General features: G+C 42.7%; 1 protein-coding gene across 2 annotated transcripts in view; it reads right to left on the bottom strand.

Moving 5' to 3' along the window:
• The window catches only part of Smchd1 (structural maintenance of chromosomes flexible hinge domain containing 1), a 143,331-nt gene extending 117,770 nt beyond the window's left edge, over positions 1-25,561 (bottom strand). Inside the window, exons 1-5 of one of the 2 annotated variants that reach the window (XM_052750093.1) lie at positions 25,339-25,561; positions 13,642-13,717; positions 10,858-11,019; positions 3,196-3,278; positions 2,493-2,623 (exon numbers count right to left, since the gene is read on the bottom strand). In XM_052750093.1, coding sequence (XP_052606053.1) covers positions 2,493-2,623; positions 3,196-3,278; positions 10,858-11,019; positions 13,642-13,717; positions 25,339-25,524 — 638 coding nt within the window. In that variant the 5' untranslated portion in view covers positions 25,525-25,561. The remainder of the gene's footprint in view (positions 1-2,492; positions 2,624-3,195; positions 3,279-10,857; positions 11,020-13,641; positions 13,718-25,338) is intronic. The other variant, XM_052750092.1, reaches the window with a different exon arrangement.
• Between the last annotated feature and the right edge of the window lie 1,672 nt (positions 25,562-27,233).

The following is a 27,233-nucleotide window of genomic DNA, read 5'->3' as shown; positions in this document are numbered from 1 at the left end:
GTTGAACTTATATAGTTTGAAAAACAAAGCAACTTAGTGGTACAGAATCTGCTTAGTATGTGTACAGGATTACTCTTCAGTGCTTAAAAAAAAGAAAAAAGTAAAGGAAAATGAACACAGACATTTGAGGTCTATAGGATCATCACTATACCTAAAATGTAAGGCACTGGAAAAGCACAGAGAAAAAAAAAAGTACTTGGAGAAATGATGGACTACACTTTCTAAATATAAGGAAACTTACTGCAAAAATAAAAGAACTTGAATTAATTGCAAAGAGAATGAAATGATAAAGAGTCATAGATAGACACATCAGAGTTCAACTACTGAAAGTCAGAGAAAGAAACTGAGCTGGTGGTATACACATGGAATCCCACAACTTAGGAGATAGAGACTGGTGGACTTCTGTTAGTTCAAAGTCATCCTGGTCTATATATCGACTTCCAGGCCAGCTAGGGCTACAAAGTGAGACCCTTCCTCAAAAACAAGAACAGAAGAGAATAAAACATTTCTGTGCACTAGAGACAAGCTGGCATTAAGCCAAATTAGATTATAATAAATCAAAGTGCTGATGATAATACCTAGAAAAATTTAAAACTGAAATGAACCATTGGCCCTGTTAAAAATATATTAGTGGGACTGGAAAGATGGTTCAGCAGTTAAGAGTACTAGCTGCTCTTCCAGAGAGGACCTGAGTTTGATTCCCAGAACCCGCATAGTGGATCACAATCATCTGTAGCTCTAATTCCAGGGGATCCAATGCCCTCTTCTGGCTTCTGAGGGCAATGGACAAATGTGGTGGACAGATACACCTACAGACAAAACACATAAAACAACATATATGTGTACATATGTATGTGTATGTACATGTGTATATATGTGTGTATATGTGTGTATGTATGTATATATATACAGATATATATACAGCTAATGTTCTTATATAAGGCACATATATACACATAAAATGAAATAAAATAAAATAAATAACAACAGATGGTAGAACTCACATGTAGGTATATTCACTATAGAATTTCAACTTTTTCCATGTTTGAAAATATTCCTATAAAATATTAAGGAAACGAACAGTGCTAAGGAAGACTGTCAATCATTCTACAAAAAAAATCTACCAAAAAAAAAAAAAAAAAGAAAGAAACAAATAAGAAAACACACAAACACCTATCAGAATGAAGGTGCATGGACAGATACGAAAAGAGAGGGGGAAAAAAATCTAAATAAAACACTACGGAAATTTCTCTAGCCCTGCCTTGCCCAGCAGTCTGGAAGAATCTCTCTATAACTTAGAATTCTGTTGACTGAGACATGATTGCTCCTGGCAGCACCCATCTATCTGATCCCAAGAAGATGTTGGGCTTCTAACACATTTCTGTTTGGAAGTTTGTCTTCTTGGCACAAATTGGCCTACTGGGCAAAGAACTGCCCTTGCCTCGACTGCTGCCAATATGGACACTGTCCTTTCCAGACAAGCAGGACACAAGGAAAAGCAACTACTGAACTCTGCCAAGACAGGGTAAGATGGTCTTTCAAAATCCGTGCTTCTGAAAATGGTCTGTCAGACATTCTAGGCCTGTTGCCAAATTGGATGCCCCAATGATGCTGAGAAACTTTAGGCGAGTGTCCAGGCTGCCAGCTGTCATTGTCTATTCTCACAAGAATTTCAGAAATTGCTTGCCTGCATTTTCCATTTTCTTAGGTATTATTATGTTCCTTCTCAGGTCTTTGATTGAGTTGAAGACGAGATAGTTACAGTTACAATCTTCTTGTATCTTAGCTAGAGCATATTAATACTATAATATATAATAAATATATAATTAGAATCTTCAAGATAGGACAGCTATTGGAGTAATCTTGGTAATTTGCCATTTACCTATATTCTGGACATTTCTGGACACTTAGCATGTCTTTCTTGTTTGATGCTATTCTTGTTGGTTGTAGTTCTATTTTTATGTTATTACTCTTTGTTTTTCCTGGACAATACTTGATAATCATTCTTACTGTATATAGTTTGCATTAAGTTTAGAACTTTCTTATTTAGATAAAAAGGGGAAATATGGTGGTATTTGCTCCACCCATGACCTTGGGCTATAGGGCACAAAGGAGGTGGTGCTTCCTGCTATTATACTTGACCTCTTAGAAGGAGAGGGAGAAGGGTCACATGCCCCTTCTCCCTGCTCCTGCCTGCAAGGTGGATTCACTCTCAGTCAGATCAGAGGACAACTTCAGCTGTCTGCTCTGTTCTGTATTCATGACTGTATTTCCTCAATATACCTTAATAAATTTCCCTAATACTTCTTAAATAGATTTATCGATTTACACTAGAATCTATGTAGGTGGGTGGGTGGGTGGATGGATGGATGGATGATAGATATAAAGATGACAGACAGATAGATGAATGATAGATAGGTATATCTCTCACACTGAAGTTCTTACTTTTACAGGTATCACTAAAAATAGGAAAAAAACATGATTTTGCTAACCTTTCAAAGTCACCTTGTCTTGTAAATTTTGACAACCTATACACAGCCCAGTTGTTAAGCTGTTTAGAGGTCATTCCTCTTCCATTATCTACCACTGCGACAGCAGGTTTTCCTTGTGTTTCATCAAAAAGCTACAAAATAAAGAGTCAGGAAAACGCCAATTAATACTTAAAACATGAAGTATGAAATTCAATACGCTTACTCATTTCACTGGCATAAATATAAACAAATACAACTTTCTTAAAGGCACTGAATTATACCTATCAAAAACCTTAAAATTCTTAATGTTTTTTAACCTAGGAATACCATTTCTCAGAATTTAACTTAAGGAAATAATCAAGGCATACATAAATATACACTATTCCCACATTGCTTCTCATGGCAAAAATACAGGAGAGGAAAAAAATCTGTTTAAAACGATGGACTCTAGAACTTACACTGTAGCTAACAAAACCCTCTGCATTAATATCATAAAATATTCATGTCCTGTTTACAATTGCATTGTTAAAAAAAGAAATTATAAAACTTAAGTACAGAAAGAGATGTATAAATAAGAGATATGTGAATAAGCACATACATATATAAAAGAAACTATAAAAATTAGTAACAAGACATCAGTTAACTATTTCTAGTTTTTCTTTATTTCTAATTTTTCCAATGTACTACTAAAAAATTTACATTTCTTTATGCATGATTTTCTTACCAATTTGATCTGTATTCTCCTTACACCATCATTACGAGCAGTAGCTGACAATGAATTGTCAATTAATTCTGCAAGAGCAAATGCTGAAAGAGATTAAGAAAACAATGCTTAACCTTTCCATCCCAAATACTTTATACAAAAGTTCAAGGAGAAGGAACTCTGAGGCAAACCACTTTTATTTTCCAAAGACCTACAAGTATTATTACCCTGAGTCTAATGATGTTATGCACAATAAAGTTTCATCACCAACCACTACCAGAATAAAAAAGATTAGGCACCAATCTGAGCCACACAGTAAGGCCCTGTATCAAAACAGAAGCCATGAAAAAGGGCTGGTTTGGGAAGCCAGTGTGGTGGCCAAAGGCCTGTAGTCTCAACTGGGAGGCTGAGGCAAGAAGATTCTAAGTTAAAGGCCTGCCTGGGTTACAAAGCATGTTCAAGACCAACCTGTACTCAGTAAGAACATGCCCTAGATTCAATCCTCTGGACAATACACACACACACACACACACACACACACACACAGCTAGCTTGGATATAGAATTCTAAAGACTAACAATATCATGTTAAATGGTAGCCAGCTGTGGCAGTTTCAATGGCACCCACAGACTCATGTGTCTGAATGCTTGGTCTCCAGTTGGTGGAACTGTTTGGGAAGGATGAAAAGGTGTGGCCTTGTGGAGAAGATGTCACTGGAGGTAGGGTATGAGGTTTCAAAAGAAAGAGTCCTGCCATTCCCAACGTGCCCTCTGTCTCATGTTTGTAGATCAAGGTATGAGCTTCTAAGCTGCTACTCCAGCTGCCCACCTCTGTGCCCTCACACCACCATCAAAAACTAACCCTCTGAAATCATAAGCCAATTAAATGCTTTCTTCTCTAAGTTGCCCTGGTCATGGTGTTTTGTCACAGCAATAGAAAAGTAACTAAGGCACCTGTGATCTGAGCACTCCAGAGGCTGAGGTAGGAGGATTGCTAGGAGTTCAAAGAGAACTTGCATTCTCAAACAGTTTAAATCATCAGCTTGGCAGAATCTAGAAGCAGCTTAGAGACTGGGAATATCTGTGAGCATGCTTTTTGTTTGGTTTGGTTTGGTTTTTCGAGACAGGGTTTCTCTGTGTAGTTTTGGAGCCTGTCCCGGATCTCGCTCTGTAGACCAGGCTGGCCTTGAACTCACAGAGATCCACCTGCCTCTGCCTCCCGAGTGCTGGGATTAAAGGTGTGCGCCACCACTGCCCCGCTCTGTGAGTTTTTCAGATTAAGTTAATTAAGTAGGAAGACCCATAGCAGCTACCAGGCTGAAGAAAATGGGTAAAGCCGAGTATGCTAGTTTTTATTGTCAACCAGACACAATCTAAAGCTGTCTGCGAAGAGGAAGCCTTACTTGATGAACTGCCCAAATGAAACTGACTGACGGGGAGGCCCCAGCCCACTCTGATGACTCCATAATAGGTAGATAATAGCAGAAGGAGCCAGTGAACAAGCTCGAGAGTCAGTCAGTTAGCGCTGTAGTTCCTACATGGTTTCTGCTTGAGTTCCTACTTGAATTCCTGTCCTGACTTCCTTCAATGGATTGTGACCTGGAAGTTTAAAACAAATAAATTCTTTTCTCCCTCAAGTTGCTTCAGGTAATGGTGTTTATCAGAACAACTGAAAGCAAACTAGGGCACCAGATGAGTGTGAACACTCATCCTTCTCTACTTTCTGACTGGGTGGATGGAATGTGACTAGCTTGCTCCTGTTCCTGCTATGTCTTTTTGTCTATGATGAAATATAGAACTGAAAAGCAGAATAAACACACCCTTCCTTAAATTGCTTTTTGTCAGGTATTTCATCATAGTAACAGAAAGAATGTTATATTCTCACTATATAAACCAAACCAAAAAAATGTGTTAAATAACAGTTTCACGATTTTCTCCAAATTAAAACATTTTCTCCTACAAACTCTTAAGACCCAGGAAGTAGACAAAATTGACAAGGCTCTGGACTCTAAAAACAGGCCCAAGCCAGGCATGGTGGCACACATCTTTAATCCCAGGACTCGGTGCAGAAACAGGGAGATCTGTGAGAGTATGAGGCCATCCTGGTCTACATATTGAGTTTTAAGCCAGCCAGGGCTACAAAGTGATACTCTGTCTCAAAAAACAACAAACAAACAAACTAGGCCCAGAAAGCTCTTGACTCTTAAGATTCACAAGAGCCCTCTCCAAAGTTATAAAAGCAATAGGCAACTGTGGCTGAGCCTGAAGTTGCACAGGGAGCTCCAAGACACAGCCAAGTGGGCCGCTTACTGACACAGCTGTTTCTCATTAAAATCAGTCATGCTCCTGTAAGCAACCTCAAAAGTCACTGGGGCTTGCTACGCAAACTGGCTGGGCTGGTGTCTTTGGTTGTCACTGGAGCCGTTATCTGTTCCCATCTCTTCCAGAAAATCAATACAACAAATGGCAAGACAAAGACAGCTCCATGCTACTGATTCCCAGCACACTACCAACCAACTTTGCACTCAATTCACTACTGGCGGCACTATTTTATAGCCTGCTCTCTGAAAAGCAACCATTCAACGATTTCTCTAATTAAAAAGAAACAATACACAGGGCAGTGGTGGAACACACACCTTTAATCCCAGCACTCAGCAGATCTCTGAGTTCAAGGACAGCCAGGGAGATACATAAGAAACTCAGACTTGAAAACAACAACAAAAAGAAGTGAAGAAGGAAAAGGAGAAGAAAAAGAAACAGCATATATCTATTATTTGAGCAAGTTCGGAAAGCAGCCTGGGCTACCCAGTGAAACTGTCTCAGAAGACAGAACAGAGAAAGGAAGGGCAGTTCTACCAATTCATCTTCACTTCACAAGACTTAACCCACTTAGCAAGCACTTAACTTACTTAGCAAGTACTTAACATTAAAGTGATAACTAGATTGATAAACTAATTATATAAAGTTAACACAAATTAGGTATGCATATAAATCAAGCTATGGACAACAATAACTAGAAAGAAAAAAATGTATAGAATTTAAATTTAAAAAGGAAAAGGATCCAGGTGGTGACACACACCTTTAATCCCAGCACTTGGAAGGCAAAGGCAAATGGATCTCTGTGAGTCTGAGGGCAGCCTGGTCTACAGAGCTAATTCCAGGACAGCCAAAGCTATACAAAAGAAACCCTGTCTCAAAACACCATGTCTCTTCCCCCCCGCAAAAGAAAAGCGGAATGGAACAGAGACAAGTTTGAATTTCTGCCTCTAGAAATATATACAATTTAAATACAATGCTTACTACATCAAATTCAGCTAGTAGAAGTATTACATAAGAAGCTGGAACAGATACTCTCCTTAACAAAGAGACTAGAGAGCCAGAGGTAAAGCTTTTGTTTCACTGACATACATATATACAATTAAACTCAGATCTGTCTGCTAAAAGAAAATATATAAAAGAAATGATAAACATGACTTGAAGACATGGCCACAACAAGCAAGGAAGAGCCAGAAGGAAAGAAATGAGAGAAAAGATCTTGGGATATATTGCAAAGTTAACGTAAGTCAAAGGGAAGTTTGAGCAGAGATTCACCACATATTTATGTAACGACGGCACAGTTGAAAACCGATACAGTGAATCTGTACAGTAATTAAGCTACACTGAAAGTCTTTACAAGGAAAGTCTTTACACTGAATACACAATATATATTCAGAAATTTATCTCCAAAGAAGTTATTTAAAATTAACTCAAACATTTAAGCACCTATTCTCTGCCAGGTACTACTCTAGGGAATGCACAATGCAAAGGTTCTATTTCTGTGAGTTCAACATTTTACTGGAAGATGGGAAATAAAATGTAATCATGGACAGGTGAATAGTTCATTGGGTAAAGGTGCCTGTCATCAAGCCTGACAACCTGACTTCCATCCCTAGGACTCACATGGCAGGAGAGAAGCAGCTCCTTACAAGCTATCCTCTGACCTCCACATGCACACATGCACACCTTGATACATATGCCCTCATGCACACAAATAAATAAATGTAAACTTTAAAAACTATAATTATACCTTCATTCCCAGTACTCAGGAGGCAGAGGCAGGTGGATCTCTGTGAGTTCAAGCCTAGCCTGATCTACAGAGTGAGTTCCAGGACAGCCTGGCTACATATAGAGACACTAAATAAATAAATATATAAAATTTAAAAATAAATAAAAATAACATAATCACAGTCAGGTGTGGTGGTGCATGTTTTTAATCCCAGCACTCAGGAGACAGAAGCAGGCTGATCTCTGTGAGTCTGAGGCCAAATTGGTCTACATAGCAGGAGAGCTCCAGGACAGCCAGGGCTACAAAGTGAGACCTGCCTCAAAAACAAAGAGTGGGGGGTGGGAGTGGAAAAAAACAGAAAAAAAGAAAATAAATGATTATAGTAAGTGTGGTGGTTTGAATAATAATGGCCCCCACAGACTCAAATGTTTAAATGCTTGGTCCCTCCCCAGTTGGTGGAATTATTTGAAAAAAGACTAGGTGGTGTGACTCTGTTGGAGGAGGTGTGTCATTAGGAGTGGGTTTTGAGGTTTCAGAGGCCTATACCATTCCATTTAGCTCTTTCCACCTCCAACTTGTAGACTGGATATAATCTCTCAGCTACTGCTTCAGCACCATGCCAGCCTGTTGCCATCTCCCTGCCATGATGACCACCAACTCTATACCCTCTGGAACCATTAGCCCCAACTTAAATGCTTTCTTTTTATAAGTTTATAAGTGGCCATAGTGTCTCTTCACAGCAACAGAAAAGTCACTACGACAGTAACTAAGACGGGCAGTGGTGGCGCACGCCTTTAATCCCAGCACTCGGGAGGCAGAGGCAGGTGGATCTCTGTGAGTTCGAGGCCAGCCTGGGCTACCAAGTGAGTTCCAGGAAAGGCACAAAGCTACACAGAGAAACCCTGTCTCGAAAAACCAAAAAAAAAGACAGTAACTAAGTAAATTCTATATATTACAAAGTAGTATGTGCTATAGAGTAAAATGAGCAAAGAGATCAAATAACAAAGGCACAGGTATACACATCATTTAAAATAAAATCTTTTTTAAAAAATTTAAGCTGGGTGTGTGGTGTATGCCTTTAATCCCAGCACCCAGGGCACAGTCTACAAAGCGAGTTCCAGGATAGCCAAGGCTGTTTGTTACACAGAGAAACCCTGTATCAAAAAACAAAAACAATAACAAACAAAATTTTCAAAGCTTATTTCCAGGGTTAGGGGTGGAGGGTAGAGAGATGTAACAGCAGTCAAAGGCACTGGTTGCTCCTCCAGAGGTTCAATTCCCAGAACACACACACAAGCTCACAACCATCTGTACACCAGTCACAGGAGCTCTAACACTCCCTTCTGGCATCTGTGGATACTGCATGCACATGGTGCACAGACAGATATCAAGCAAATACTCATATACATAAAATATAAGTAAACAGACAAATAAGTAAATAAAACTACTTTTTAAAAAAGTTCATTTCCACTCCAACCTTTCTGGTCAATGGTAACTTCCACAGACATTTGGAGATAAATGAAGGAGGTGAAGAAAGCAGAGACAGGCTCATCAGTGGAGAGGAGGGACTAAGGTGAATGGTAGACAAAAACAGGAGAGCTACTGCCTAAAACAGCAAGCCAAAGAGGGAGATTAGCTAGGAAAGAACTTTTGACTTGTCTATTTATACCACTTCTGTACTTAACATACATAAAGTACATTTTAAAAAATAAACTAATAGAAAGTCTATCTATACCACTTCTACACTTAACATATATAAAACAATGTTTAAAAAAATCAACTAATAGAAAAAGTTCTGAAATGATAAACACCAAAGTATTGGTGATTATTACATTCAGGTAGTAGCAATATGATTATTTTCACATTCTACTCATCTGTTTTTCCAATTTCTAACAGTAAAACACATTTATAAAAAAAAAAAAAAAGGATTTGGGGGCTGGAGAGATGGCTCACTGGTTAAGAGCACTGGCTGTTCTTCCAAAGGACCTGGGTTCAATTCCCAGCACCCACATGGCAGCTCAAAACTGCTGTGGGATATCTTTCCATAGGCTGTGAATATGTGTTGCTCTGATTGGTTGATAAATAAAGCTGCATTGGCGTATGGCAAGGCAGCTTACAAGTAGGTGGAAATCCAAGCAGATAAACAGGAAGAGAAAGGAGAGGCAGGAGAGATGCCAGCCTGCCACCCAAGGAACAACATGCCAGCAAACCAGTAAGCCACGGAACACATGGCAAAACACAGATTAATAGCAATGGGTTAATTTAAGTTATAAGAGCCAGCTAGCAAGAAGCCCGCAATATGCCATGCAATTGGTAATTAATATAAGCCTCTGAGTAATTATTTTATAAGTGGCTGTGGGACTGTGGGGCCGGACCAGAGACACCTTCCAACTATACACAACTGTCTGTAACTCCAGTTCCAGGGGATCTGGCATCCTCACACAGACATACATGCAGGCAAAACTCCAATGAGAGAGAGAGAGAGAGAGAGAGAGAGAGAGAGAGAGAGAGAGAGAGAGAGAAATGAAAGAATATGGTTTATAATAAACACGTTAATAGCATAAAGTACTTTGACAGCATCTAGAAAGATCTGGTAAACCATCTGAAACAGTCTATAAGGATAAACCAAGCTATGAAGGTTTTTAAAAAAGTATTAAAGACATGGCAATAGGCACATCAATTTATCTATGTAAATTTACAGAGTAGAGACTGATGGAACTCAGCAGTAGAATGCTTACCTTGTATGTGCAAGGCTCTGGGTTTAATCCGGAGTAAATAAATAAAAATAAATGGAAGGTAAAGGGTCTTTTCATAACTAGAAGTGGTTTACAGCAAGACAGGAAGATGTCTAACTACAAGGTAAAGCGCATCCAGCTCTATTACTGGGTTAAAGGTGACTTTTTTACTTTAAAGTTGACTTCCGGGCACAGACAAGAGACTCTTTGGAAGCTTAGTCCAGTTAACCTGGCAGCCACAGCAGTGAACGAAGACACCAGGCCGCAAACACAGTAGAAGGCGAGGAGATGTCTTCTGACTTTCACATGTATGCTGGCTGTGGCACACACACATATACATACATACATATACACACACACACACACATAGAGGCAGGACTGGGCTAGAGAGACAGCTCAGCAGTTAAGAGTAGCTGCTGCTTTTGAGGAGAGCCCTATTTTGGTTTCCAGCACTCCCTGGGAAACCACACTCATGTGGCATACAAACAAATACACATATATATGAATAAACTTAAAATTTTTAAAAACAAACAAAAATTCCAATTTCAGTTGGATATATACAAAGAAACTAAGAAAGCAGATCAAAATGTTTCCCATGGCCTTATAATAAAGTAAAATGAAAAGATCTACAAAATGTGAAGGAATGGCATATGTGGTGAAAGGATAAAAGAGATTAACAACTTGCCAAAATTATACAGGGGCTGGAGAAATGGCTCAGTGGTTAAGAGCACTGACTGCTCTTCCAGAGGACCTGGGTTCAATTACCAGCATCCACAGGGCAGCTCACAACTGTCTGAAACTCCAGTTCTAGAGGATCCAACACCCATGCCAAAATACCAATGTACATAAAGTAAAAATAAATAAATTTAAAAAAAATCAAAAATTGTACAAACAGATTACTTACGCAAAGGATTCTGTCCTTCACTTGCATAATATTCATACATGCCACTTTTAACCAGAGTGTCATAGTGAGGTAAGAAGTCAATTCTTTCCTTTGTCGCTGTTAATAGTGATTGGTCAACTGATTGTAGCAGGTACAGAGTGACTCCATCTTTAACAATTTCATCTGTAATTGAGAGTTGAAATCATAAGTGCTAGGGTACCATCAGAAACTCAGTGAACTTATTCTGAATATATAACCTGTATCTATAAAATGCACTTAACAGTATAGGTAAACTGTCAATGGCTCTATTTACAAATTCCAGTTGCGAATATAAAGAGCATTAATGGAACAGCATAAATATTTCTACAACTCTAAAATACTCAAATATTTAAATTTATTTCATTTATTGTTACTAAGTGTGTTTGTGTGTACATGCCAGCACACATGTGAGCAAGTGCATGTCACAGTACACATGTAGAAGTCTGAGGACATCTTTCTGAAGTCCTCTTCTTCCACTGTGGGATTAGAGGTCAACCTCAAGTCATCAGGCTTTCCAGGCAAGTGTTTTTACCCACGGATCCATCATGGTGGCCCTTGGGGTTTTTTTTGTTTTTGTTTTGTTTTTTAAAAAACCAGGGTCTCATAATATATCTCCAGCTGGCCTCAAACTTACCTTCCTGCCTCAGCCTCCTAAATGCTATGATGACAAGTGTACCAATGTGTGGAGCTTTGAAATGTTTATTCTTCACTGGAGACTGAGTAGCCCGGGCTGGCCTGGAATTCACTATGCAGATAGGCCTTGAACTGGGGGAGTCTCCCGCTTCGGTCACCCAAGTGCAGGTGTTACAAGTGGACATCAGCATGCCCAACATGGTCTGTTTGTTGAAAGAGGATCTCACTACAGCCTAAGTTGCCTCAGACTCACTATAGCCCAGTCTGGCTTCCAACTCTGGGCAATTGTCCTGCCTTAGCTTCCTGAGTGCTGGGATTATAGGTGTAAGCTACCATGGCAGGTAAAACACATTTATTTTTTATTTTTTATTTTTTAAAAAACCATTACAGGTTGGGCCAGCTAGATTGCTCAATGGTAAAGTACCAGCTAGCCAAATCTGACAACCTGAGTTCAGTCCCTGGGACCTACACTGTAGAAAGAGAAAACCTATTCCCAAAGTTATCCTCTGACCTCTGCACTAATACAAACATATACAAATAAAGAACTAAGAAAACATTTAAAAATACAGTAACACAAGTTTACATCTCATAATTTGTTAAATTTTGGAAAGTCCAAGACTGGTGCCTAGTGAAGGCCTGTTTTCTCATAAATGGAATCTTCTGTGTCCTCACATGATGAAAAGTTGGAAAACTCAGTATTTTTTGAGATAGGGAGTTTCATATAGCCCAAACTGGCCTTGAATTCCTTATTTTTCTGCCTCCACATCCCAATTGCTCAGATTATAAGCATGTACCACATATCCAGGGTGTTTTGTTTCTTTTTGTTTTCGAGACAGGGTTTCCTTGTATACACCTGGCTGTCCTGGAACTAGCTCTGTAGACCAGGCTGTCCTCGAACTCATAGTTATCTGCCTGCCTCTGCCTCGCAAGGGCAGGGATTAAAGGCATGTGCCACTACTGTCTGCACACCCAGGTTTTAAACACACAATTCTTTCCTTTCCTTTCTTTTTTTTCTTTCTTTCAGAAAGGTGTGGTGGGACAAACCTTTAATCCCAGCACTCAGGGTAAAGGGAAGCAGAGGCAGAGGCAGGTGGATCTAAGCAAGTTTGTGGTCTGGTCTACTAAGTGAGTTCCAGGAGAGCTAGGGCTATACAGAGAGAAACCCTATCTCAAAAACACAATTTTTAAAAAAAAAAAAGGATTTACTTTATGTGCATGAGTTTTTGCCTGCATGCATGCTTGTGTATATGGAAATCAGAAGGTATAAAACCCCTAGAAGTAGAGTAAGGGATGGTTGTGAACTACCACGTGAGTGCCAAGAACTGAACCTGTGTCCTCCGAAAGAACAAGTGCTCTTAACCACTGAGTCATCTCGTCAGTCCCAACACTCAATTCCTAGTAAGTTAAATTATCACATGACCATCAGATGAAGATTTGCATTAGAGTGATATCAACAGGAATGGAGACTTCTTCATTGTTTCATTTCAGGAGAGAGAAAACAGGACGGGAGAGATGGCTCAGCAATTAAAGAGCACTTGCTGCTCTTCCAGAGGACCTAAGATGAGTTCTTAGTACCCATGTTGGGAGACTCACAACCACCTGCAACTCCAGCTGCAACAAACCTAATACCCTCTTCTAGACTCTGTAGATAACTGTATTCACATGCATATATCCATACACAGACAGAAATACTGACGCAAAATTTAAAAATAATAAGAGTACACCTTTCCAAAAAGAATAGCAATCAACCTAAGCATGGTGGAGCACACCTCTAAGGCTAGTACTCAAAGAGTACTCCAGGTCCAGGGCTCTCTGGGTTACATATGGAAATCCTTCCATAGAGGGGAAAGAGCATAAAATCTGGCAGGTTATGGAAACTTAAAAAAAAAAAAAAAAAAAAAGGTTAAAAAAAATTGAAGAATTCAAGTTTGCTAATAGCTCAGTTTTGTGGGTGCCCAAATAAAGCTAAGTAGTAAGGCCTCATTTTCTATGGCCCCAACTGACAGCAGGAAAAATGTGGCCTCTGCGAATACAGAAGTACTCCAGATTATCAATGCTATGGACAGACAGGGATGTACAGCTATTGCTCTAACCGACACAGTAAATAAATGCAAGAGGACATTGCTTACTTACCAAAATTATCACAGGTAATTTCTTTCCTGCTTGTAGTTGTAATAACAAACTTTTCTTCAGATGAAATGCCAATTGTCTATCAAAATTAAAAAAATATATATTACTTAAAGGAAATAAATTCATTACTCACGTTTGCAAGAATATGAACATGCTGATATTACAATTTTGAAACAGCTACTACACTTACTTGTCTAGGAAATAAAGAATTAAGCATTTTTAAATTTTGACTTTGCAAAATTAATCACTATAAGCCAAAAAATTTGCCTTTTTTTTGGTTTTTTGAGACAGGGTTTCTCTGTGTAACAGTCCTGGCTGTCCTGAAACGTGCTTTCTAGACCAGGCTGGCTTCGAACTCACTGAGATCTGCCTTTCTCTGGCTCTCAGTGCTAGGATTAAAGGTGTGTGCTACCTTGCCGGGCGGTGGTGGCGCACGCCTTTAATCCCAGCACTCGGGAGGCAGAGCCAGGCGGATCTCTGTGAGTTCGAGGCCAGCCTGGTCTACAAAGGCGCAAAGTTACACAGAGAAACCCTGTCTCGAAAAAACAAAAGACAAAACAAAACAAAAAAATCTTTTAATGACCTTTCACTACACCCATAGATTGGTTTCTCTCGCAACCCTCATCAGAGATGCTGCTGCTTGTAATAAACAATGATTAACACAAACCCACAAGTAATCAAGATACAGAGGATACGAGACCATGGGATGCTCAGCCCGAAATGGTACATCTACCCCACACCTAGTCTTCCCAAGGCTTGGGGATCGTTGTGGAAAGGGGTGGAGTGACTACAGGGAAAGAGTAACTTGCGGATACAACAAAGCAGCCGCACACATGAACTCACAGCAGCTATGAAAGAATGCGCAGGCCGGCACAAGCCAAGCCAGACCAAACCCAGCACGGAGGGAAGCTGGGCATTAAGTCCTCCCCCAGCTGAAGTGATAATAATGATTGACAGCTGCTAGGAGAGGGAGACTCAGATTTAAAGTTACAGCTCCTGTGCTCCAGCAGATAGCCTCAACCCAAGAGTTTACGGGGAGCAAAAGTGGACTTGATGGGTTAAAAAAAAAAAGGACACAAAGGTAGGTGAGTAGGGGAAAAAAGTGGATGTCATCAAAATATCCTATCTAAATTATCAAAAAATGAGTGTGTGTGTGTGTGTGTGTGTGTGTGTGTGTAATATGTAACTTTTAAGAATTTTAAAGGCACTTGAACAGAGGTACCCTGAATAGGTGGTCAATGCTTCCTCTTAGAAGACATGGGTTATTAAAAATGCTAGGCACAGGTTACCCTCCTACAAGCTATTAATCAGGGAAGGCCCAACGCCTTCCAAAAACAACACAGGCTATTGGTATTGCTTATTTGCTCACCATAACTGGATGTTAAGACCCTATTACTGAAGATGCAACATGCTTTGTTTGCAGGACAGAGATCAAATAGGAAGTGACCAGGAAACTTCCTTTCTGATGGCTAGCTTTCACAGTGCCCGTGGGATAGGAAAAGTCACAATGGACTCACCCAGAAGTTGACCCCACATGCACCAATACTGACCTGCTAGACAATACATGCCTTCTGATACAATAGTGGCTTCGCTGCTTCTGACTGGACCTGAAGCCCTCTCCACAGGAGGGAATTCATGCCTGGGACTATAAACCTGGTTAAAAGCCCATGATTTAGCGGGAGCTAACTTGTTGTAGTAAATGGATATGTTGTCAAGTGGCCTTCTAAATACTATGTTTATACTCATGGTCAGGGAAGCTTGCTTTTGCAGTAGGCAGCAGTCAATGCAGACTCATAACTGGCCAAAATGCTGGGAAAAGTGACTATGCTCAGTCCTAAATGGGACATTTATATCAAGACTCCACACCCTCTTGAGGAAACATATTGGAGGAGGCAGCAAAATGTAGAACTGGAAGAGGAAGAGGAAGAGTGCCGTGAAATGCTATTTACTAAGCAAGACATAGGCATTGCACACAGCAGCTAACTTTACCTGCCTAAGACAAAATCAAGCCGGTGAACATTCCAGTGTGGATAAAAGAGGAGCTGAAGAGGTTCCATCCCTAACTAAGGAGCTATTGGCAATTGGTAACAACTGGAAAGGAGGTGTCACTTTTCTTTGAGCTGTGACTGCTGGTAGGTTACCCATGCTCTGATGGATGGCCCCACACTCAAGCATGTAAGCAGCATGACTGGATTCAGTAAGGTATACTCAAGCATGGGAGTGGGCCCTTGGGGAGGTATGCGGTAGAGGGAAGGAAGATTTAGGTTTAGTATGATCAGAATACATTTTGTGTACACAAATAAAACTGTTAAAGAACAAATCAAAAGATCTTATGAGAAAACCCACTAGTGACTAGGTGAGACATTTTGAAAGGATTAACCTTTTTACATTTATTTATTCATTCATTTATGGGGGACATGGCACATGTAAGGGGGTCAGAGGACAACCTGAGAAAGTCATTCTCTCCTTCCACCATGTGGATCCTGAACGTGGAACTCAGGTTCTTAGGCTCGGTGGCAAGCACCCTTACCCACCGAGTCATCTCAAAAGCCCTTGGTTCATCAAGAGGAACCAAAGACATGCTCATTCATTCCATTACATAAGGAATCATTTTATTTGAAACAAAGCATTAATACAACACTTACTTTATACAAATTAGATATGTAAATGTTAGAAGAAAATAGGTGAGTATTTCATAGCAGTAAGGTAGAGTGCATATGCTACAGGGTATCTAAAGAAGCCTGACATCTTTCTAAAAACATCACTAAATAACTAAGTGAATAAACATAATAACTTTTTTAAAAAGTGACAATGATGATATGAACTAAAAAAGATTAAAACTACCAAAAAATAATTAGAAAGGTAAATTAACACTATCATTTAAATTCAAAAGAAGACATGTATTTCTGAAATGAAACACAGTAGTGAGCAGTTGAGACAGGACTCTGCCTTAGGTAGTGACAGTGACAGACTATTTTCTAGACCAACCTTTCTACCTAAAGGTGTCTAAGAAATTTTACAATTATGGATGTGCAAATCTTTCAGTAATACAAAATAATTATTTTTCTCAAATATGTGTGTGTGTGTGTGTGTGTGTGTGTGTGTGTGTGTGTGTGTGTATGTGTGTGTGTGTGCTTAACCTCAAAGGCCAGAAGATGGCATCAGATCCTGAGGCTGGCGTTGCAGGTGGTTGTGAGCCAACCATGGATATTGGCAACCAATCTCAGGTCCTCTGGAAGAGCAGCAAGTGCTCTCTTAACTGCTAAACCATCTCTCCAGTCCCTCAAAATTCTTAGGGTTATTTATAGAAATAACTGGGATGCCAATCCCTAAACCACTTTTTTTCCCTTAGGACTAATTATGTTTCAGGATAAGCAATGTGGTTCCCCCCCCCCCCCTTGGGGAGGGGATGTGGTTTTATTTGCTTACTTTTTTAAACAAGGTTCTCATTATTTGGCCCAAACTTGCAGCAATCCTCCTGCCTCAATCTCCAATTACACTGATTAAAGGTGTATACCACCATGGTCTCAGCTTAAAAGTTGTTCATTAAAGAATCCCAGCTAGGACTAGAGATAACAGCTCTGTAGCTAAACACCATTTACCTGCATGAGACCCTAGGTTTAAGTCCTCATGTGGTGGGGTTGGAGATCCCCTAGCAAATAAGCAGAGGAAGGCAATCAAAATACACCATCAACAGATGAACCACCCAGTAAGACACGGTGGCTCACACTTGTAATCCCAACACTAAGGAGGAGACAAGCGGACTACTTTAAATTGGACGCCACCTGGGCTACAGAGTGATTCCAGGCAGGACTGAGTTATAGAGTAAGACACTGTCTCAAAGATAGGTAGGTAGGTAGGTAGGTAGGTAGGTAGGTAGGTAGGTAGATATAGATAGATACATAGATACATAGATACATAGATACATAGATACATAGATAGATAGATAGATAGATAGATAGATAGATAGATAGATAGATGGGTCTGTTGGCTGTAGGTAGGTAGGTAGGTAGGTAGGTAGGTAGATAGATAGACAGACAGACAGACAGACAGACAGATGGGTCTGTTGGCTGATACATATAATAGAATTTAGGAGTCAGAGGCAGATGGACTGCCAGAAGTCCCAGGCCAGACCAGCCAGGATTATATAGCAAGACCCTGTCTAAAACAAAAGAAAACAGAACAAAAACAGGTGACCATTAAATCAGAATTAGAAGAATCCAGCCAAAACCACCCAAATCCCAATTCTAAATTAAATTTAATGAAGACTGTCAGCTAAAATCTAATTTACAAGATACATATGGAAATAGATAAGTCATATAATACTGTCAGACCACGGTACACCTCATGTAGTCCTACAAAATCAGGAAATGGTATCTCACTCATATAATCCCAGTATTAAGGATGCGGAGAAAGGTCATCCTCACAGATACACAAAGGCTACCCAGAAACACATGAAACTGTCTCAAAATACAAACCGAGGGACAGTGAGATATCTCAGCTTCTAAAGATGCTTGCTGCCAAGTCCAACAACCTGAGTTTAATCCCCAGGATCCTCAGAGTAAAAGAAGCCAGCCTCACCCACTTGGCAACTGTAGGTCAATGGGAACTTCTGTGTGGTGGTTTAAATAGGTATGCCCCCCACAGACTCGTGTGTTTGAATGTTTGGCCTATAGAGAGTTGGCACTATTAGGAGGTGTGGCCTTGTTGGAAGTGTGTCACTGTGGGGGGTGGACTTTGAGGTCTCATATGCTCAAGCTACACCCAGTGTAAGACACAGTTCACTTCCTGTTGCCTGCAGATCAAGATGTAGAACTCTCAGCTACCTCTCCAGTACCATGTCTGCCTGCATGCCACCACGCTTCCCACCATGATAATAAACTAAACTCCTGAACTGTAAGCCAGCCCCAATGAAATGTTTTCCTTTATAAGAGTTGCCATGAGCTGGGTGATGGTGGCGGTGGCGCACGCCTGTAATCCCAGCACTCGGGAGGCAGAGGCAAGTAGATCTCTGTGAGTTCAAGGCCAGCCTGGTCTACAGAGCTAGTCCAGGACAGGCTCCAAAGCTACAGAGAAACCCTGTCTCGAAAAACCAAAAAAAAAAAAAAAAAAGTTGCCATGGTCATGGTGTCTCTTCACAACAGAAATCCCAACTAAAATAATGTACAACTGCAAAGTATATATATTTCTAATTATTTCATGCAATATCCCCACAAATCTATTATTTTAAAGTTTTCTTAAGGATTCTTCTAGAATAATGGCTCAGCATACTTGATCTAGCTTATAACTAACTTCATAGACAGGTTCTGCCTATCTGTCAATGTACCTACCTATGTATTATAGATAAGAATGCTAGCACCTTTGTTACCTGAATTACTTTTTACTCATCTAAGACTATATAGATATTCCTTTATAAGAGGATTACATTGCAATTAAAAATGTGTTTCATAGACCCAACCCTTCCAAATATCATAGCTTGGGCTAGCCTATCTCTAATTGCTCATAAAACTTGTATTTGTCTACAGTTGAGCAAAATTGTCAGCAATGTTGAATACTGAACATGAAAATCAGATCGGTATTGTGCAACATATAGGTAACCCAGGAAAAGATCAGAATTTACACCCACTCCAGGGACCATTGTGGAATAAGGGAGTGGAAAGATTTTAAGAGCCAGAGGGAATAGATATCTCTAAGCAAAACAGTATTTGCCAGACATGACAGAGCTGCACATAAACGCACAGCACTGAGACTGGCTGTGTGCACAAGATCACATCAGCCTCAATCCCAGCATGGATGGAGGGGCTCATGACCTCTCCTCCATATCTGAGGAGCTATTGGCAACTGATGACTGCTGGGAGAAAGGGCCCTGACAGGCTATCCATGCTCCACTCAGGTAGTACTAAGTGGGCTCAGTGCGTATTTTTAAAAAAGAAAAGAAGCATATTAAATGGTAAAGGGCATGGGGGACTGGAGGAGAAAGAATGGGGGTGGATCTGACTCAAATCCATTATAGGCATGTATGAATATTACATAAAATATTTTCTTTTTATAAATATTATTTATGTATATGAGTGTTTGGCCTACATCTATGTCGAAAAGGCTGGAGTGATGGCTCAGTGGTTAAGAGCACTGGCTGCTTCTCCAGAGGACCCAGATTTAATTCCCAGTACCCTTACAACGGCTCACAACTGTCTAATACTTGAGTCCCAAGGGATCTGGCATCTTCTTCTGGCCTCTGTGAATACCACAGTATCAGGAAATGAGACATACACATTATAAATTTATATTAAATACTTTTCTTAAAGACAAGAGTTCGAGCCAGGCATAGGGGGTGAATGCCTTTAATCCCAGCACTCAGGAAACAGATGCAGGCAGATCTTTGTAAGTTTGAGGCCAGTCTGGTATACATGGTGAGTTCCAGGCCAGTCAGGACTACATAGAGAGACCCTATCTCAAAAAACAAAAAACAAAACAAAAAAATCAGAATTCAAAATTCAAAGCAAATGAATGTCTCTTTTTGTACCACCACAATGTTGAAAAATCCTAAGTCAAACATTCACATTCTAAATTGAAGGTTGCCTATACTCTCCTCCACTGAAGACAGGTTTTTTGAGACAGGGTTTCTCTATATAGTTTTGGTGCCTGTCCTGATCTCACTCTGTAGACCAGGCTGGCCTCAAACTCAGAGATCTGCCTGGCTCTGCCTCCTGGGTGCTGGGATTAAAGGCGTGCACCACTGCCATCTGGCTGAAGACAGTTTTTATCTACATTGAAAAAAAAAAAATCACAGCAAGCAGTGGTGGCACACACCTTTAGTCACAGCACTCAGGAGACAGGCAAATCTCTGAGTTTGAGGCCAGCCTGGTCTACAGAGCGAGATCAGGACAGGCACCAAAACTATACACACACACACATACACACACACACAATTTTAAAAATCATATATGGTACGTGTCTATGACCCCACCACTAAGACGCTTAAGGCAGAAGGATCAGAAGTTGGAGGCCAGCAAGGACTATATAGTGAGACCATGCCTTTAAACAAAAATGAAACCAGGCCTAGTCAGATGGCTAATAAGGTAATGGTACTTCTTTACCACTAAGCCTTACAACCTGAGTTCAGTCCCCAGCACCCACACAGGGGAAGGGAACTCACTCCTACAAGCTGTCCTCTGATCTCCATACAGGTTCCCAGTGGTGTGTGCATAAACATACATATACTCACACAAATAAATCTAAATCTAATAGGTTAAAAAAAAAGCAGTATCTTGCATATATGAAAATTGTTAAGAGTAAATTTTAAGTGTTCTTGTCCTCAAAAGTAAAAACACATGAATGGTAAATCATATGCTTTAAGATGGAGACAGTAGCTATGTCTGTAATCCTGACACTCGGGAGGCTAAGCAGAAGGTCTGTTCACAGTTTAGGCTAGCCTAGAGTACGAAGTGTATACTAAACCAGAGCTAAATACCAGGATACTCTGTCAGAAAGAGGAAGAAGCAGAAGTAGCAGCAGGAAAAAGAAATATAACAGTACAGCAGTGTAGCAAAGTTTTTTTTGTTTGTAATCAAAATGATCTAAAGCTGGGTATGGAGGGTGAGATGGGAAGAGTTCAAAGCCAGCCTAGACTACACCGTGTTCCAGGCCAATTGTGTTACTTGTGTCACAAACAAGACAACAAGTGATCAAGTCTACTGACTTCACTTCTTGTTAACCTCTGTGCTAGTTAGTTTGTCAACTTGACCCAAGCTAGAGTCATCTAGAAAGAAAAAGGCTCAACAGAGAAAATGCTTCCATCATATTGTCCTGCTGGCAAGTCTGTGGGGGCATTTTCTTGATATGGCAGGCCCCAGCCCACTGTGGGTAGCACCAATGGAGGAGCAGGTGGTCCTCGGCGGGCGCGCGTGCGTGCGTGTGTGTGTGTGTGTGTGTGTGTGTGTGTGTGTGTGTGCGCGCGCGCACAAGCTGAAGAAGTCAGGGAGAGCGAGCAGTAAGCAGCATTCTTCATAGTCTCTGTTTCAGCCCCTGCCTTTAGCTCCTGCCCTGGCTCCCCTCAATGATGGCTGGGACTGGGATGTATAAGCCAATACACCCTTTCCTCCCCACATTGCTTTTGGTCAGAATGTTTTGTCACATCTATCGAGGAGCACACTGGGACAACTCTGCAAACTTGATTCAGCCCTTCATCTGTGTAATGGAAACAATGCCACAGGATCTGTGATGCACAAAAGGGGATCCAGAGGCTGGAGACGGCTCAGTGGTTAAGAGCACCTGCTACTCTTACAGAGGACCTGTTTGGTTCCCAGCACCCACAAGATGGCTCACAACTGTCTGTAATTCAGTTGCAGGGGATCTCATGCCCTGTTCTGGCCTCCACAGGCACCGGGCATTTGTGTGGTGCACAGACATGCATGCAGGCAACACGTAGACACATAAAAGTTTTTTTAAGGTAGACTGATTTTAAAAGGTTACTCTTCCTAACTTTATACCTAACTTTTCCTTTTCTTATAGTTCTCCCCCTCACTTCTATTCAAATTTAACCTTCATCAGCTCTAGAATAAACAAACAAGATAAAGGAAGCTTGGTGTTAAGCTGGAAAATGAAAGGGTTATAAAAAATACATGTTTCCTATAGTAAAAAGGAAACAGCAGAAAGATACAACACAAAGTACAGGAGTTCTGGGCTTGGATACTAACTTACCTTTTAATATCCAATTTATCTAAGAGTTAGACATTTATTTCACAGAGGATAGGAAGAAACACTATGTTTCCAGAAGGAAAGGAAATGCTTTTTGAAAAGCAATTTAAAAATACGTTTCATAAAAACCACGGTGCCTACACTTACAATCCCAGACATAAACAAAAAGATCCTTGAGTTTTCTAAATAAAACAAACAATAAAAAGTTAATATATACACACATAAACACACACATATACATACTACTGGCTTTTTTGGCTAAAATCAAAGGTTAAAAAAAAAAACTGGACAAGATGGAGACACCTGTAACTTTAACTCTCTGAAGTCTGAGGTATGAGGAATGCCACAAATCTGGGGTCAACCTGGGTTACCAAGAGGAGAGACCTTGTCTCTAAAGATTGTTAAAAAAGGGGGGTGGGGGTGGCCTGTTGATAGAGCACTGTGGAGTCTGATGACCTGAGCAGGAAAGAACCAACTTGCTCAAGTTGTTCTCTGCCCTCCACCTGTGCCACAGCACATGCAAGTAAGTGCATGTGTATGCACACATACACAAAAATGTGTAAAAAAGGAAAAAGACCTTTAAAGACATTTCTGAAACAATAAACAAAAAAGTTGTGAATTCAAAAATGTTTACTGTAGCAGTACTAAAAATTACAGTTCTGAAAGTAAATTTCAATTGTGATAGTAAAGAGAGCACACCCGATTCTATGAATCCTGCATTAAGACATTTCTGGGGCTAGAGAGCTGGCTCAGCAGTTAAGAGCACTTGTTCGCCGGGCGGTGGTGGCGCACACCTTTAATCCCAGCACTCGGGAGGCAGAGCCAGGCGGATCTCTGTGAGTTCGAGGCCAGCCTGGACTACCAAGTGAGTTCCAGGAAAGGCGCAAAGCTACACAGAGAAACCCTGTCTCGAAAAACCTGAAAAAAAAAAAAAAAGAGCACTTGTTCTTGCAGAGGACCTGGTTCGGTTCCCTGCACCCATATGCTAGCTCACAAGACACCTCTTCTGGTCTCTGAAGGCACCAGGCATGAGTCGGTGCACAGACATACAGGCAGGCAAACAACCATACACATAAACTAATAAATAACATTTTTTAAAAAGTAAAATAGACTTTGCTGGCAATATTAACTTAAAAAAGAGAGAGAGAAACAAAATGTAAAACTGTATTACAGTGACATAAAAGGAAGAGGGACCCACCGGAGTAATGCTGAGGCTCCCCAATTTTTCAATTGCTGGCACTGGGAAACATGCAGGGCTCCTGACCAGCCTTGGCTACAGTATGAGAATCAGTCTTAAAACAAGACACTGTGCCCGGCAGAGGTGTCGCACGCCTTTAATACCAGCACTCGGGAGGCAGAGCCTGGAGGATCTCTGTGAGTTAGAGGCCAGCCTGGTCTACAGAGCGAGATCTAGGACAGGCACCAAAACTACACAGAGAAACCCTGTCTCGAAAAAAAAAAAACCAAAAAAAAAAAAAAAACCAACCAAGACACTGAGAATCTACCACATATACACAGGCATAGATAGAATGAACTTCAGAGTTTCAGAGTTTACCTAGTTTTCCCCTAATTCATGTATCCATTCCAAATTGTGTGGGCAGTTACCATGTGTCAAGACACTGGGAATAGAGCTATAAACAAAAGAAAGTCCACCTTGGCAAAGTAAATCTCAATTTGAATTGTTTCAACAACTATACAAAATTATGCCCTAGGCCAGTGTTTTTTTGACATGTAAGCTGACACTGGTTGAATGACCCTTTCACAGGGGTCGCCTAAGACCATCTGAAAACAAGATACTTACATTACGATCCATACAGTAGCAAAATTATACTACAAAGTAGCAAGGAAAATAATTTTATGGTCAGGAATCACCACAACATGAAGAACTTATTGAAGTCGCAGCATTAGAAAGGCTGCGAACCACTGTCCTAGACCAATGCTAAACTTATTAAGTCTTCTGGAGGCAAAACACCACCACTTCCAATTTCTTTCCTTTGAAGCTGTTTCTGTGGTTAATTCAGGCATTACCATATCCCTTCTTTTAAAAGTTCAGAACCCAGAAAGGTGGCAGTTGTGACCGTGACTACCAACACTAGACCGCAAAGGCAGGATGATCCAAAGTTCGAGGACAACCTGGTCAACGCCGAGACTTCGAGGTTAGCCAGAGGTACACAGCGAGACCTTGTCTCAAAACAAAACCCCACGACACCCCTCCCCGAAACGTACTCACAAGCTCAGGCAACAGTAACACCACCAATCCATAAAGCACCTCACAGTTTAAAGCAGATTTTGATACAAAGTCATTCATTTTTCAAGTCGGTATACACGTTCTTTGTTGTCCCCAGGGACACTTGAGGGTAGTTCAGGAACTCCCAAGAAGGTTGGCGCTCAGAAAACCAGGAGGAAGGACAGCTACGCATACTAACCTAACTCGAGAGTTACAATGTGGAAGAAGAATCCTTCTGGGACCGGACCAGGCAAACCTTTCTGACAAGACAACCTGGGAAAAGACTAAACCCTCTCCTGGAACCTGAGGTTCCGGAACTCCCGGAATTTCAGCACTTCTAACCATCGCAAGCCTCGCAACGCTGACTATACAGTGGGTAATAATACAACTCCGCAGTCTACTCTGGAAGTTACAAACTAAAAGACCAAGACAGGTGCTTCTCCTACAGGATGATGAACTAACTGCTCGGCAGCGATCAAGCAGTTGCTAACCCCGATAAGCGCCCTCTAACTTCGAGATCTCTAACCCTCGGCCAGCAGAGGCCCACGGAGGGGCGGGACCACATGCTCCCTGGCCGAAGCCAGGCCCGTCGGAACATCCAGTCGGGGGGGGGGGGGGGATCATCCGCAACGCCGGCAGCCGGCAGAGGCCGAGGGCCGCGGGACCAGGGCCGACTGACAAGTTTATGGCGGTTTACCCAGCCAGGCTTCGGGCCACCTACCCACCCACCCCCCAACCTCTTCGCAAAAGCATCCCTCCTGTGCCCTGGGGCGTACCTGAGACACCGAAGCGCGGAACCCCGCATAGCCCGCGCGCTCCGAGACCTGCAGCGAGCGTTCCCCGAGCTCCGAGTCCTTCCCGCGCCGGTCAAACAAGTACACCGTCCGACAGCCGTCGACGCCGCCGTCCCTCCCAGACCCCGCCGAGAGGCCGCCGGCATCGCTGGCGCCCGTCGCTGCCATACTGGGGGGGTGGGGGGGGTGGGGGGGCGGGGGAGGAGGAAGGAAAGCGAACACCCTGCACGGGCCTCGGTCGCGCTTCGTGGCGATGCCGCCTCCCCGCGCGCGGGCGGGCGGGCGGGCGCGCGTGTCCCCTCGGCTCCCGCCGCCGCGGCTCGGGGCCTCGGCCCGGACGCGCAGCACCCTCCGCGGCTGCGGCTGCGGCTGCGGCTGCGGCCGGGAAAGCAACCCGGGAACCGATTCAAACGCTCTCTTGCCGGGGTGCCAGACGTCACTTCCGCGACCCGCGCGCGGAGGCAGGGACGCGCTGCGTACGCCTGGAAGTCGGCTAGCTGCGCCCGCCGCCGCCGCCGCCGCCGCCGCCGCCGCCGCCGCCGCCGCCCACGCGAGCCTGGGGTGCCGTGGGACCCGAGCGAGAGCAGGCCGCCGCCGCCGCCGCGGCTGGCTGCGCAGGAGGAAGAGAGCGGTGGGCGGAGACCCGGCCAGTCCGGCAGGCCGCGGGGCGGGGCGGGGCTTCGCGCGCCTTTCTCCCCTCCCCCTCCCCCAGGCCACGCCCCCCCGGGCCTCACGCGGACTGCTGGGGGGGGGTGGGGAGGACGGGCGAGCGGCGGGAAAGACAGCTCCCAGCGCCTCCGGGGCGCTTCGCGGGAGGACGGCTCGCGGGCGCGTCGCCCCCCGGGGGGGTCTGTCTGTGTTGGGACTCAGGCTCGGGCGTCCTGGTTCCTCCTCCTCGGCTCGCTCGCCACGCGGTCTCTGCAGGGCGCGATGGACGCGGTGGCGGGAAGCGTGGGTCACGCGGGTCCCCACGCGGCCGACACGGTCGCCAGGACTCTTCAGACCCGGCGCCCCGCCGGGCGCGTCCGCTTCCCTGGCGGTCGTGGGTGGGTTCCAGTGTGGGACAAGGAGACAAAGCTGGGCCTGGAGGAAGAACCGGGTCTCTGACGTCACCGCGGCCGCCTGGCTGGCCCCCCGGGGGGTTTGCTGGGCGCTGAGGCTCTCCGTGGCTGCCGGTCCCCCCTTAACGGGATCGGTTGACCGAATGACCTCTAACCCGCTCGCCGAGGTTAAGTTAGGTTCTCCTAAGTGCATAATGTGTGGGACACCCTCCACGAAAACTTCAGCACCGGTGTGGGGGGGATGCGCTTCATAATAACTATACTGATAGCACCAAACAAAAGTAACCTTGCGGAGGACTAGACTTGCTCTCTGGTTCTCAAACCTGGGTGTTTTGTACCTGAGAGCAACATGTAAATTAATGAAAACCCAAGGTAATAATAATGGTTTAGGGAGTCCTTTTAGGTTTCCACAAGTTGGGTCACATTTAAGTGTGCTGTTTTACGAGGTTTGCTGAAGCCTTTATGGTTAATGATAAAGCCAGCTTCACAAACTCCGTGCACCCTAGGAACAGACCTGGTTGTTGGCACCAAGGACAGAACTGAAGGATTGTTGGTTCGACATACTTTACAGGTAGAACATGAAACTGAACAAAAGTGTGAAGGCGTGTGTCGGGCGGCATAAATAGCATGACTGGGTGAAGAGAGAATGGGCCAGTAGGTCGTACATGAAACTGTGGCCAAACGCCGTGCATGTTTCTGAAAGGGAGCATGGGGAGACTGGAGACACAAAATTAGCCCCCAGCCATCAAGGGATTTCTGTCAAGTCTCACTGTAATTTGGTTTTTTGTCAGCCTTCCTGTGCTGCACAGGCTAACC

The sequence above is a fragment of the Peromyscus californicus genome, unplaced genomic scaffold (assembly GCF_007827085.1).
Source record: "Peromyscus californicus insignis strain IS unplaced genomic scaffold, ASM782708v3 Scaffold_21__1_contigs__length_65335640, whole genome shotgun sequence".
Taxonomy (NCBI): Eukaryota; Metazoa; Chordata; class Mammalia; order Rodentia; family Cricetidae; genus Peromyscus; species Peromyscus californicus.
Note: the sequence above shows the minus strand (reverse complement) of the source record. Positions and strands in the feature narration are given on the sequence as shown.